Genomic DNA, 15,601 nt, shown 5'->3' with positions numbered 1-15,601 from the left:
AAGACTGAACAGGAGATTCAGATACCCAGTTCAGAACCAGCTTTCTGCAAAACTTAGAATAAATTATAAGCGGAGAAGTGGCTTTTCCAGCATTAACTTCCCTTTGTATGCTTTTTTCAATTCTAGGTTCCCAATATCAGTACTAAAACACAAGTACTGAGAGTACATAGAAATTTTTTTTAAATTGTAAATTCACACATGGAAATTTAAGAATAAAATATGGCACAAGAGCAGCAATCATATTTCAGTGTATTAACATATATATACAGGGCTTCAAAGAATGCTATTTTTATTTTGGTAGCATTTTGATCTTCTGCTTCCCTAAACAGACTAGTAAATTTGTCTCTCTTTTCCCATGAAGCAGATTGATAAACTTAAAGCTGAGATCTGAAGTTTCCAGCACGTCATTTTTCTAGGCTTAATCATGGCACTGACATCAAGGCACTGTCATACACTATAACTTTTCTTCCAAAATATAGGCAGAATATATATAACTAGGAATAAGGACATATTATAGCCTGTCTGAACTAAATTCGTTTAATTTGGAGCATCAGCGTTATTTTTATACCCCTTTTCACAGGAAGCGCAACTCCTGAAAGCACAACAGAAGTAAGTCAGTGTAAAACAACCAATAAAAGTTAAAAAAAATATACAATAATAAAAAAGAAGCATAGCACAGGAAAGCTCTGAATGGGTAAAGAATAATAATGGGTTTTAAAAAAGATGTCTTTTGGTTCTCCCCTAGGAAGAGTTGTCCGAATGCCTAATAAGAAGCAGTTTAGGATTGGAGATTTAGGAGTCCAGAAATCCTTCAAACATTAAACTATGAACATCGATTTTTCTCTTATCTGGGGCCTTACTCTAAAAAGTATAGAAGGATTGCATGAAAAAGAAATGTGCTTATTCCCAAAGTACCATGGCAAGGGTTGTAACGTGTTTAAAACTTAATTACAGTGTAAGGCCTGCAAAAAGCAATCCAACATTTAGTAGTCATTTATTAGTAAGCCCTGTCAGAGCCATCACTTCTGATGCTTGTTTCCTCCTGATCCTCTGGAAGCTTACAGCAAGGGGGCTAATAATATTGTGCCTAAACACAGAAGAATGAAAAAATACAAAGAATTCTCTTCAACAAGAAAACAGAAAGCAGGAGTAATCCTTTAGATTTCAGACTGGCACTCAAGAACAACGTGAGAGCATCAAGAGCAGCCTCTGAAGAACCTTTTCTCTTTGACAAACCATACCATAATTATGTGCAGCTTATGCATCACTTCCCATCAGAGATGAGTATTGTGTTTGGGAACATCTCTCATCACTACCAAGGAAGCTTCACATATTCATACTTGCAGCAACCCTCTGCCTTAGTAAAGCTCACCGCTTCAAAAACTGCACATCTACTAGCTAGTTATAAATCTATTTTTCTTTCTTTATATAAAACAAGGAGATGCATGCTAACGTAGAGAGGTTTTCTAAGAATTTAGAGCCATGTGCAAAATGATAAATTTTAGGAATATCAAAAAGTCTAAACAGATAGGTTGTCAGCAATCATTCCCATGTCAGAAATTCTGTATTGCATCAGTTCAAATGTAAGTAGAACTGGATCAAACAATATGTAAATGTGCTGATAACAGGGAAATGCAGAAAAGGTAAAGTTAATGAGATACTGTTGTAACAGAAAGCTTGTAGCTATTCCTTCTAGTAAACCAATATTAATTTGATAATCCAAAAAAATAAAAAAAGAATACAATGAAGTATAACTTCATAGCTATACTTCCATAGAATAACTATTTAAGCTGTGTTGTAGAAATACTCCAAGGGGGGAAAAAAAAAAAGTGCAACTCTTTATTCTTTCAGAAGTTTCATAATGCTTTTTCTGATGTTGCCTTGACTACTATTGTTTCCTGACGAAAAAAGCAATTCGTAATTGTAATTTTATAAACAATGTTGATTTCAATTGTTGAAAAATAGTTATTACTGCTTTCGTGGCTCCATGTTAAGTATTTTGTAGCAATTTTCAATATTACTTGCTACCAGAAGAACCAGGAAGCCATGTGCAAAAGGTCTACCTTATTATGGTAATATTCTGCATGAAATGAAAGTTGAAAATTAATTTATATATATATATATATAATAAAAATATAATAAGATTGACAATAAGACACCAGATAGACTTACCATTTGTATTTCTTCAGGTGACAGCTCATCTTCACCTTTGCCGTCCCCCCATAATCCAACGTTACTTTGGGCATCAGGCAGATTCCTGTCTGTAAAACAACCAGCAAATACTTGAGACAATGCAGGGCACTGAACAGTAAGGTGAAAATCATTTTTCATCCATTTCAGAATGATGATGAAATTGTTATATTTAATTTGTGACTAACTGAGATTCACCCTATATTTTCAGCACAAAATTACCAATAACCTTTAACTTCTAAACTGAGACAAAAGTCTATGCATTATGTTTAATCTTCTGAACTATGAAGAGTTGCACTAATATATTGACAGTGAATGGTGTAAATCAATTCACATTGCACTAAGACTTGTTACGGCACAAAATACTGTAGAATTTGTGTTTTAACAGAAGAAAACACATTGTTTTCAAAATGACAGCCTATATGCAAACTATTACCTTCCAATGAGGCTTGACAGAACCACCACCTTCCAAAAAAGCAAAAAGAGATTCTCAAACTGTTTCCTCATGCTGTTCAAACTGCCTAGCACTGTGCAAATCCCACAGCACACTGTGCAAGGGGCCTTCCTGCACATAACACGAATCTGATCTGATCCCATAAACTAACCCGTACACATCATAGCTGCTTCATTGATTTCCATAGTACTTGCCCTTTGATTAAAGCTAATCATCCACATAAACCTTAGCAGGAGTTGGGCACAGATCCTGAACAGCTATTTCTGGAATATTCCCTTCTGGAAGATTTATTTTTAGGCTTAATTATGTACTTCTGATTATAGACTAAGAAGTCAGAATGAGAAAGAAAAGAAACTATGCTACAGGAACCTACTGTTTCTGAATCTGTCCTAGCATCAGTGTTTAAAATCCTAATGATACAACTGCACTCTTGAGAAGGCCTCTCTTCTCCTCAGTGGCTGTGACATTTTTATAAAACCCAAGGGAGATGTGCACTACCCCACAGCAGATCAAACCTGAACCTGCATTGACTTATCATACGCAGGCAGCAAATTAAAATACAGAAAGATTTAGTTTTCTTTTTCATAGATTTCAGATATTTTATTTATTCCAGTCAATTTTTTCAGGAACTTATATTTTCATTTGTTTTGTTATAACCCTCTAAACCTTATTTTTTTTTCAATTGCATAAGCAGAACTGATGCATCATCCCTCATTCAGATCCTGACTTGCCTTGGGAAGCCTCAGAAAGGAGCACTCCTATTTATAAACAAATATATGAAAAGGATTGTAAGGAGAATTTTTCCCCTTTATCCTTCACTATGATACTTGTGAAAACTCTTGAAAAATAAATATTATAAAGGAGTATCACTGTGTACGTCTCCTTTATAAATGTATATTTTGCTTCTCAACAACCCAACAAGGATGTACGAATAATGACAATGTTATGAATGAGGGATGTGGATAAGGAATATAGTAGGTTTTAAAAAATTCTTACAAGTAATAACAAATAAGAATATATTTAAAGATTGTTTAGAAAGGATTTAATTCTATGTCTTCCATGGGGTATCATCAAGTCTATTTCACAGAAACACAAAAAACTTACTTGTTCAGGTATCAAAATTTTAATTATTTACTGGACTCAAAGAAAAGAAGATAATTAGTTTATGAAGCCAAGGAAAAAAAATATTCCTATTTTATCCCAGAGGAACCAATTACTTTCAGGCATTGTCACAACTGTTAAAAAAACAGCATCTGTATCCAATGTGGTTGCTAATAAGCTAATATGATAAGTGTTAAGTGAGAAACACATACCTCCCTGGGGTTCCTCCTGTCACTGCAGGATGTTTTTGGCTACTGGGAAAGGTGTTCTGCAGCTTTCATGGAGCTGACATTAATGCTTTTCTACAATTCATCCAGCAAAAGCCAAACTCCATTTCTTTTGCAGAAAGAGAATTAGCTAACACATGACAGAGATACAAAGTAATGATCAATCCTCTGAACCCTTTTCCAAGCTGAAAGGAGACAGACAGCTGTTAAGCTTGTGGACCACTTCAAAAGCTACTCATTATTTAAATTTATTTCCATAAACTAAATGTGAAATTTGTAATATGCAAATAAATACTGTCAGCATATAAAAGCACCTCCAGAAAGACTATTTTGCTGCAATGATGCATGTCCAATATAATTCTAATGTAAACAGGTGCTTTGCCTCAGAACAAAAGTAACCACATTTTGCTTTGGTTTCTGCCAAAAAAACCAGACAAAACCCAAGCTGTGCTTCAGCACACCAAGTAGGACATTCAGCTGTCCATCATAACATTCAAATTAAGGACATGGCCACAAGCTCCTCTTGGAACTATCTTTACAGCTGAGATATTTAACACAAGGGGCCCAGGTATGCTGATGATAGCTAATTCATAAATATAAATGATCACCATTCTCTAAACCACCCTGAGGATGAAATGGTTACTTCTAAATGTGGCAATTTCTCCAGTTTCTTAAAACTTTGAAAAGTTACTTAAAAAAAAAATAATTAATCAAACGCTTTAAGATTTAAACTGAGCTTCATTTCCTAGTCATCTTGTTCATGCTATTTCCATGCTATAACAACCACCTACCAGTGAAGTCACAAGGCTGATTTCTATAAGCAGCAGCAACCAACACTTACCCTTATGTGAGGAACCACAGGCTTTGCGTATTTACAAACTGTTTCAGACAGATTTATTCTGATATACACGTTTCATAGTCTTCTCAAAGACTATTCAGGAATCCCTCATAAGTACTGCATCAGCATCACATATGTGACAGACCCCTACTTTCTTGTAAAATTTAAAGCATAAACTAATAAAAGCAAAAACTGGAGTAATCAAAATTAACGTGCAATAAACAAAGTTTCATTTCTGTTTATTGCAGGGGTTTGCTGTGCCCAAGGCAATCAAAGAACAGCATTTTCCACAGTGTGGCACAGATTTTTGGAGCTAAAAATTACGACACTATGTGTGGGAGTGCACACGTCCAGAGACTGCAGAGACATTCAGCAACAAGGAAGAGCACAGGCCAGTGAAGATGCTACTACACGGCTGTTTCTCTGCTGGTACTTGCTCACAGCTGCAAAACACTGATAACATGCCAAGGTGAAACTCATCTATGTGCCTGTGTGCTGCATCACTTAAGACATACTATAAAAAAAGTAGTAAGCACTAGAAATGACACATAATCAAAACCTTCACTTCTTACAATAAATTCAGGGGGGTGGGGGGGTTGGCAGCAGCAGGGAGCATAGTGATAGGGCTGCAGAAGTATAAACTGGTTAGGAAGATAAGCAATGCCCTATCAGAAAATGAAACCACTTGCACACTGTGAGGCAATTCAGTATTAAGAGTCTTCACCTAGAAATGGAGTACCCACTTCACATGAATCCAGTCTTTGTATGGCCCTAAAGTCACCAACCCCAAGAACTTTACTTTTTTAATAAAAATCACCAAAGAAACAATAACCAATTATAGAATAATATGGCTATCCAGCAGGTTTCTTCTATCTTGATGAAGTACTATGCTAATGTAATGTCACATTTCACACAGTTTTTGTTTCTCTCTCAAAAAAAAAAAAAAAAAAATTACACATGGTATATCACAGGGTACCTTTGACTCTTCTAGACAGCACAAGCAGGGGAACTCAAGCCAGGGAAAGCAACTCCAGAATCACAGAACAAGATTCTTCTCTTTAGGTATGAAACCTGAAATTATCTGCATAGTGGTGATACTCCAAAATGCACTCTGCAACAAAGTTCTGCCAGCGTATGCATCCCAGGACAAACCGAAATGGCCAACAGAAGGGACTTAACATTGCTCAACCTCAGAAGCAGGCCACCAAGGAATCAGAAGTGATGTTCAACAAGTTCTGTCAAGAATAGCACCTGCTATTGACAGTGGGGTCAGAGATACTGCTTTGGATTTCTGGCTGCCCCCTACCCACGGAAAGATGAGATGCAATCCTTCCAGCAGGGACACTCAGTGCTGTGGAGAACATCATCCCCAAAACTACTGGATCTGGCCAGCCACTAAGCTCCCCTCTATGACCATATTCTGCCTTTGGGTTCATACCATAGGAGTGTCCAACTCAAGGTCTCTGTGCTTAAAGACTAGAAAATGTTCCCAGAAAGTCACTGAGCTACTTTCCAATTCCTTGCCATCAGTGACAGGAACGTGGAAAAAAAATCAGACAGATTTGAGAAGATATGTAAGTAGATGGATACCGATAAAAATAAAAATGGAAGAGTTCACACAGAGTTTGAGAGGATGAGGAATCTAGCAAGGCCTGAAACTTTTTTAGCTGGTTGGAAAAGGCATATAAAAAAGTTTAAGATTTTGCTTTCTCAGTCTCACAATATGCTTCAAAAAAGCCTGATCAACTAACAGAAGATGAAAATAGAGAAGGTGCAAGTCACAGGAACAGGCCCTTGTAATGGGAAGGAAGTACTATTGACCAGACAGGCCTTACCACAAAAAGTAAAATTTAACTACATTTTTTTTTTACCTTTGCTCTCCTCAGCAGAAAGTTTTTCTTCAGAATCATCGAAAGGATTCAGTGAAGATTTTTCAGGGAAAAGAGGTGATGTGGACACGTTGCTCTGCTCAGGTTCAAGCCTGGATCTAGAAGCACAAGAGCCTACAGTTTAACTGGTATTACAAAGCTGAATTGCTCTAAAATGAGAGCAACCAACAGATTATTAAATTTAACATGAACTTTTGCAAACTTCACATTAAAGATTTCCCAGTCAAGATACAAATTATACTTAGCAACTTTCACTGGAATACTATCACAAAAGCGAAGAAAGCATGAGTAGTACTCCTGAACAGAACACAGTACATGTTCACAGTTGAGGAGAATTTTGAAAGCTATAGCATAAAAACACACACATTTTATGAAATATCTTTTAAAAAACCCTGTATTACTGTATATATTTTTTTAAAAAAACCCAACCAACAGCATTTTGGTCATACTGAAAATTCTTTTTAGTAGGAATAGCCAACACCACTACGTCATTTTTTCCAAGTAATAATTACAACTTTATATTGTCAGTTATAATAAAGGAAAAGTAAAAAAATACAACAGAACTAGCTTTTTCCTGAAACAAGTATTTTTATTTAACTAGGTTGAAAGAGTAGTTTAACCAGGATAACAGTGATCCTTACCTTGGCTGCCAGAGCACTAAACAGACCATTTAGAAGCAAGGGAAAGAAAAAACGTATGCAGTGGACAGATACATACTACATTTAAGTCCCTGCTATGTAATTTTAATACAAAGGCAATGCAAAAAATCAGAAGCATATTCAGTGATTATATATTAAACTTGTCAAGTATGTTTCATTATGACATAAAAAAAAAAAGTTTAGAAGTTAGTGGCAACATTTTTTCCCAGTAAACTTATGTGGTTTGTTGTTGTCTACAGTGAATTCTATAACTACTATGTAGTAGACAGTTAATACTTGGCAGTTATGCTGTTAGAGAAGCTAAAGAACAAAAAATCAAAAAGCAATGAGGTGAATCACCTGCTGTACCACCTTCACCACTTCCTCCCCTCTCAAATATAATCAACAGTTAATCTCATTACGATCTGCAATCTTCCCCTGCTGCTTAAAGGAAGGTATTGCATTTTGTGTTCCTTTCCTCCTTTATATTGTGTCTAAATTCTAACGCATAATTAGAAAATTCTGAGAAAAACCAGAATATAATGCGTTAGTCATCACTGAGTGACTATGCTATTTAAACAAGAAAAACAGTAACGGGAAACGTTTCTTAGTTCTAAAAACTCTGCAAGTACTGGGCTTTTGGCAATTTTACAAATAAGAACTCTTCTCTCGCCTACTCCCTCTCAAGTCCTAAATTTGCCTAATAACAAGGGAAAAAACAGACTTATCTGGATGTCCATGCAGTTCAAATAACAGTTCTGATGCTAATAAAACACCAATTCCCCAAATAATAAAAATACCAGCTTGAGTAACTGCATCCATAAGTCACAAAATATTCTAATGGAAAAATAGGTTTACAATTGAAATGAAATATAATTTTGAATATCAATAAATATAAAACCTGAAAATCACAAAAGAAGTACCTTTACAGAAAAAAAACCTGCTTGTGCTTCCATTTCTTACCTTTTCATTCTGGGGAACTAGTTCTACATAATTGGCAGAACTTTTTGATCAAAAAATATGACTAAACACACAAAAGCAGCTTGCATAAGAAAACTGTAACACTCAGGTAATTTGCTGAAGAGCTTAGAATGGTGATCAATATAAAAGGAAACATGATGAAGTATATTTCTATTGCAAACCTTTCAATATTGTCTCATATGCACATATTTTAAGTTGACTGAATCGCAGGAAAGATGATCTGCACTAGGATTAATTTACTTTTAAAGAAATGTATTCCTTTATTGTTTGTTGTCCTTAGTTTGCACAGTATGCTAATGTATTAAGTTTTCAATTAAAAACTAACAAAATGCCTGGGGTGCACTATTTAAAGAATGCCTAGTTCTTTTAAGTGATGGAACATGATCTTATTACCACATAAAGCATCTCCTGAAATCCTTGGGGAAATTACAAATAGCTCGTTGAAGGCATATGAAAAAAGACAATTCTTCTTCAAGTCATCATAAAAATTGGTTTATGCCCCATGATTTATTTAAATTGAATTTTAATCCAAACGACAATTTAGCCATTATATCATATCTGCAATGCATACAGACTCCACCTGGTCAAAATCTGTCTTCTAGTTCTTATGTCTGTAGATAGAGGCAAAGAGGTGGTAGTCCAGTATTCCATAGAAGGACTGCATCTTCTGGGTTATTTTTTAATGCCTCATTGCTCTTTATTTAAGTGGCATTCTAACTTCTGAAATAGCTTTTCATTGCGTCATGTTTAGCATACATCAAATTGAGTCATTTTCTCTGTTTAGTTATCTGGGAAATCTTGAATCTAGGATTTCACATGGAAACAATAATATAAGAGTACAACAAACAGAAGAGCTGGTATTTGTTAAGCCAACTCTGTAACTGCAGGAACCATGCCATCTTTCTTTGAAGTCCTTCAGTGTGAAGAATACTGATAAGGTTATGTATTTTACACATGACAAAATACCACGCAGTTTGTTTCTGTATGCTTTTCCTGAAAAGTTACGAGTTACAAAAATACCAATGCCTCACTTTTCTCTCATTAATTCTTACCAAATTTCAGAACTGGTTTGGGGTATTTTGTTTACCTGGTTTTGGCTTATACTACTATTTATGTCTCAGGAGGATATATCTGAGTGAATCTAATTGTGCTTAATCACGCTGAATCACTCCAAATAAAATGTACTTATGGACTTGTGAAAACATCTCTCTAGTTTCAATGTAAATAGCTGATTGAGCCAAACACCAAACTGATAAAGAAGCATTGTCAAGCCTTGAAAACACATTCAAGAATTTATTTATGGAATTTATTTATGTTCTAGATTTTGTTATTTTTAAAATGTACATAATAGAACTCAAGGTTAGTATTTAGATAATGCAGATTGAGAAGACACGGAAAGCCTTTCAGGTATTAAGTAAATTGCAAATGTATTCACTCTCCCTATCATTCTTATACCTAGGAGTGTGCAGAAAGAAACTGTAAAAGTATGTTTCTTGATATTTGACAAAAAAACCCAAAACAAAACAAAAAAAAAAACCCAGCCCAAAAAGGCAGCAAGCACATCATCTTTAACTTCTCCTAGATATTTTCACCTCAACATTAGCAGCCTGAATGCATGCCATGATAGGAAGCAGAAACTCTTTTGTTTCAGTTTAAAAGTTACATTCAAGACTTATTTTTTCCGCTTGCCATGAAGACTTGCCATCTCAAGAAGCTGTTATTCACAATATATTCACTTGCTTTAGCAGAAAGACAGTGGCTTAATACAAATAATCTATCTATATATCTATAAAAAGAATGAGAATGGGAGAGTAAAGCGAACATCCCTTGTGTACCTAAGTAGACAGTATCCTAAATAGCATCCTTGAGACATATTACCAATATGCAGGACTTCATTCTAAGATACTTTATGGAGAATACTACTTAATGGGACACGTAAAAATACTTTGTTGCATTTGTAGAAGTCAAATAGATTTATTAACCCACATTTTACTGATTTGGTGCTTTATTCACTTCCATAAATGAGAAGTACAACACTATATTGGCAAGCTGCCATTTACAGACTTAACGTCACATGCCAGAAGTGTTTAAGAGCCCTGGAATGCATGTGCTGACAGCAGAAGTTGCTTGTCCAACTACAGATTTCTATTAAAACAATCTCTCTAGAATCTAAACATGAATAATAGTTTTGTTGAATGTCCTACAAATGAAAAGCACAGTTAAACTATTTTTTGACACTACTCACAGTCTCTTTTTATCTATCACTCGCTTAACTCGGATGGCTCTTTGTTCAGAATACAGCTTACACACTCCTGTTGAAGATCACAGTAAACAAAATTTCAGGTTAGAAATGCATTTCTTGGAAAATACAATAATTCATTTTTAACTATTTAATAAATACTAAGTACTTTTTAAGTAATCTTCAATGAAGTCCAAGACAGCCGTTCTGTGTTCTTTTACTTGAGCAGACTGGACACCCTTGTGTGCTGAAATAAAAAAGAAAAATAACACAATCTTTTAACTTTTTACTGAATTGCACAGAAGTTTGTGTTTTCAGTTGATATGCAAGCTATATTCAAGAGCCTATTAACTTTTTATGTACATTATGTATCCGTATTTATTTTAAACATAGCTATATTTAAATACAGGTTCTGTAAAACGTGTCATTACAACACAAATCACTACAACAACCCAAAAGCTGAAAACAACTGTGTCTTACAATATTTATGTTATTGACTTGTTATACATGCCACTGAGTCATATTACGTCAATTACATTTCTAAACAAGAACAGATGTCAACAAGCTAACATAGGAGAAGAGATCTAGAGATTTATCTTGCTTAAAATATTGAACATTTAACATTTTAAATCCTTCAGTGTGCAGACTATGTGGAAACCTTTGGGATTTATTGTGTGAAGCATCCTTTTAATTCACATATATTAATATTTCTTATTTTGATACTATGTAATTCCCCTGCATGACTGACTTTCAGTTATTCTGAATAATGCTACAACTATGCTTAGATGGCATTTTAAAGCTGATGAACATCTTTATTATATTGAGATACACACACACACAGAGCAAAACAACTTGAAAATGGCAAAACAGAAGTTCTCTCTAAAGTATTGTAAAAGTAGGATCCCACACTCAAGCTGTCCAAAACACTGTTACTTTACCAGAAGTCTGTTAATTAGTTATCTCAAACGTGGAAAGATTATACTTGTAATACCTTTACAGGTGGACAAGCTAGAAAGAGACATGTAGTGAGCTTTGGTTCAGGCCTCTGTGTCACAGTGTTAAATTACTATTGAAATAGTACATATTAAAGACTACCTTTTTAACACTTGCTAATTAGTGTATCTGAACAAATAAATAAAATTCTGTGTTCTGGCTTCTCCTTCTACTAACATTAAAGTACACTACTAATTTGCCAATGGGATTACACAGATGCAAACAAAACACCAATGAGACTCTTTCCAAAACACCCATCTCTTTCCAAAAGCATTTCAGATTCGCCATGCAATATTCAGCATTATATATTAGCCTTTTAAGAAAAGACATTTAAGAGTTGTGCAGTTTACCTTCAGTTCTCAGCTGATGAATGGCATCGGCACACGTCCTCATAAATACCTGAGCATCTTGATCTATCTGATCACGCTCTGTATCTGTCATCCTCACATATTCGGACATAATATGGCTGAGAAACAAGACAAACTGTCACTTAAGAAATCCCCAACATAAAAACCATGAGTACACATCTTAGACCTTCTCATTCACCACCTCCACAGAAACTTTTCAACGTGGATGTTCACACTAGTAGTAAAAAGTACAATAACCATCAATGATTAAAATGCCACTTCTATAAAGCTGAAAGGTTTTAAAAACATTTTTGACAAGTAAAAGATGTAGAAAAAGCAATATATCCTATAATCTCATACATTTTCAAATACTGAGCAGATAAGGAGAAAATACAGCTAGAAAACGTATCATTAGTCTCAATATTCTGTATTTCAATTCTAAAAACACAGAAACAAGTAGGATAAAAGAATAGCTTGAATGTTGAAAGAAGTACAAAATATTGGAACTTATTTCATTTAAATAAGTTTTCATTATCCTAAAATTCTCAGGCTCATGTTTATAGTAGATATACTATGAAAGCTGTGAATCCAAACCAGAGTAAAGAATAATACTGGAAAATAATGCACATATTTAATATCAAGTGAATGGTAAGATTGACTAAAACCTGTTCCTGTTGTTTATTTCTATTTTAGATTATACATTATGTATTTAATAGCTTCTAGATAGGATTGATATATCTTTTTGTTACCAAACTAATAAAAATGGAGGCCTGTCAGTAAAATATCAACACATTGTAGATAACCACCAGAAAAGCATACTATATAAAGGTATTTAACAGTGTTTCCACAGCCACAGATGACAGGATGATAGAATTTTGCTACAGCAGCTTATCCTATGTTTATCTTGAGTTTCCTGATGATACAGTTATCACAGCCTACTATATTTACTTTTTTAAATAGGAAAGAAAACCTTAACTTACACTCCCATTTTAATTTAGATTTTTATTTGTACGTGAAAATTTCCCCACTTCTTCGAGGTATGTGTAACGCAACTATATTAATGTAGTAACACAAGCAAAAAGAAGGGATCTTCAATTTGCAAAGCTAGCCTGATAACCTTAGAGATAGATCTCTTACATGCTTCACTGTAATAATGCCAACTCTTCCCTGCAACTGCTACAATCCCTGCCACAGGAATGCCTACAATCAATTCACATCACCCCAACCTCACCATCTCTCATCACATACAAAACCACCAATGCCTTCCTGCATCTGCAACGTACTGTCAGCATGGGTCTCCCAGATCTCCTCCATGTTTGAAGTGTACTCTAACGTCCCCTAGTATTATACCAAAATGTCTTCATTCCCATCCCATGTGACTGGCTGCACATGAAAAAAGCAGCACATGGTTCACGTGGCCTGAAAATTACTTTCTGCTTACTGGCCAGCTAGTACACAAGCACAGATTAGCCAGCAAACAGTATGGAAAACTAAGTAGAAGCAATGAAGTAATAGTCTATTGTTTTATTTCCTTCTTTCCAACACTGGCATGCATTTGACATCGAAATATCAGGGCTCCCCCAGCAGTTAAAACTATTCTAGCTCTTATAAAGTTATTTTTTTATAACTTACAGGAAACTTGCAGAAAAGCAGCCATATATGGTGTTTCCATTTATACTGTACTAGCTGAACTGCTCTCCTTTGGTCAGGCCAGACAGCTTCATAAATTTGTGGCAAACACCCTATTACAGCTGTAATCAGTGGTCTTCTAAGCTGTAACTCCAATTTGCACTCTCTGAGAAAGCAGCTTCTGAATGATGAAATATTTGAAATTGTCTCATTTTAGAGACATCTGATGGAGAGGCTTTCCACAGCCTGGTTACGATGATATATTGATAGTTACATATGCAATGTAAGATAAGTCATATTGTTAAATATATTAGGACACTCCTCTCTCCCACTCCCTTGACACAGCTTAAATAGATGGGGCTTTTTTATTATTAGTCTGTGGCATAAACAAGTTCTCAGCATGTGTAAAGCCAGAAAATCCATTCCTACATCCATCTCCACACAGGCCCTGACAGAAAGATTAAGATCATCTGGTATGGGATAATGCGTAACATTGTTCAGCGAGCCCTGCCTAGAGAGTTACTTGAGCATGTTAACACACAGAGATTCAGATGGAAAATGAGGGTGGAGTAACAGTTTCATGATGGCCCCCTGATGAAGCAAAAAAATCTCCACTCTATTTCAGATTACAATAATAAGTTCTGGCTGGGCTGCTACTGAACAGAGTATAAAGTTCTTGTCTTTATATGTCTATGTTCTTGTACCCTATCCAGCTTTGTGGTATTTGCAGAGTTCTATGCTTTCCATGCACTTTTTAACATTACAGGGCAAAATAAAGATTACAAAATGCAAACAAGAATTTCCTTTTAAATCAGAATTAGAAATACATATACAAAAACTGCCTCAAACATGCTTTATTTTTTACTAACAGTGTAACTAGTAGTAATATAGTGACACACTGAAGATAACTGCAACAACATTGGGAAACAAGTTGCTCAGTTGCTTTTCATAGTTGCCAATACAAAAATATGGTAGATCGAATTCTTAAATAGGAGTTTCACAGCTTCAAAGGTCGCAAAATGCTGCTTAATCCAGTAAACAAGAAATAAAATACTTTTCCTTTTATAACTGTTTACATCTTACATAGTGTTTGGACCAGCACTTCTGAACAAGAGCTGGTCAAGCCACTGGGAGGCAAGGATACTTGAAACCCAGTTTCCTTGGGAAGGCAAGAATGAAGTCATACAATCACATCCCATTATGTCAAAACACGTGGCATTCAACTAGTACTAACAGGATACTGAAGTCCCTGTTGCACTGCCCAGTAAATCTGCACATGGAGATTATAACAAAAAAATTCATGTAATCACCATCCTTTAGCCTTACAAAAAAAAAAAAAAAAAAAAAAAAAAAAAAGAGCCATTCATCTAAAAAGAACAGGCCAAGGAAAAACAAACACAGAAAAAACTGAACAAAACCCAACTACACAAAAAACCCCAGCTGTGTCCTGTATGTCAGAGATACAAATACCTGCTTGGAAATAGAGCGGCAGTATCACGGCAATGGACTGATACATTACTAAATCAAGAAAGGTCAAACAAACCAGGTTTTTCAGAAGCGGTCAGAAGAATTAGCCAAGACACACACTGGCTAATGCATGCAGATAAAGAAGGGAGAAGGGGGGAAACTGTCCTAATCAATAGGAGAAAGCTTCATGAGAAACTTGGGCTGGAAGGCAACTTGGGTTATTTGTGACTTTTAAGAACATGGATGAAGAGTAAGAAGTAGGCAGACTTCAGTCATCTAGAAAAATTAGTAGGGTAAATTGCATAGAAAAGGGAAACCTAAAAAGGAACAGAAAATAATTCAGGTGAACTAGTTGTTTTCATATAAAAATTACACTATGATAATTTGCAATTCTGCCCTTGGTGAAAGGGAAGAATAGGCAATACAGTAAGAGATCATCTTAGCTACTTCATGACCTCTAAGCTCATCACTAAGCTGAAACACAAAGAGCAGAATACAGAAAGTGCAAATTAGGTCTGATTGCTACTGACAAATCTAAAGGAACACAGCATGTTCTGTGATAAGGAACTTTTCTGGTTTGTCTTCTTGCCTGTTTTATTCTGTCTACC

The 15,601-nt window shown here is 35.2% G+C and overlaps 1 protein-coding gene across 1 annotated transcript in view; it reads right to left on the bottom strand.

Annotated features, from left to right (window-relative positions):
* Nucleotides 1-15,601, bottom strand: part of STX18 (syntaxin 18) — a 70,756-nt gene that overhangs the window by 9,885 nt on the left and 45,270 nt on the right. The window contains exons 3-7 of the mRNA XM_055795297.1: nt 11,901-12,016; nt 10,727-10,804; nt 10,564-10,630; nt 6,682-6,797; nt 2,173-2,261 (exon numbers count right to left, since the gene is read on the bottom strand). Coding sequence (XP_055651272.1) covers nt 2,173-2,261; nt 6,682-6,797; nt 10,564-10,630; nt 10,727-10,804; nt 11,901-12,016 — 466 coding nt within the window. The remainder of the gene's footprint in view (nt 1-2,172; nt 2,262-6,681; nt 6,798-10,563; nt 10,631-10,726; nt 10,805-11,900; nt 12,017-15,601) is intronic.

Source organism: Falco peregrinus, chromosome 2 (assembly GCF_023634155.1).
Source record: "Falco peregrinus isolate bFalPer1 chromosome 2, bFalPer1.pri, whole genome shotgun sequence".
Taxonomy (NCBI): domain Eukaryota; kingdom Metazoa; phylum Chordata; class Aves; order Falconiformes; family Falconidae; genus Falco; species Falco peregrinus.
Note: the sequence above shows the minus strand (reverse complement) of the source record. Positions and strands in the feature narration are given on the sequence as shown.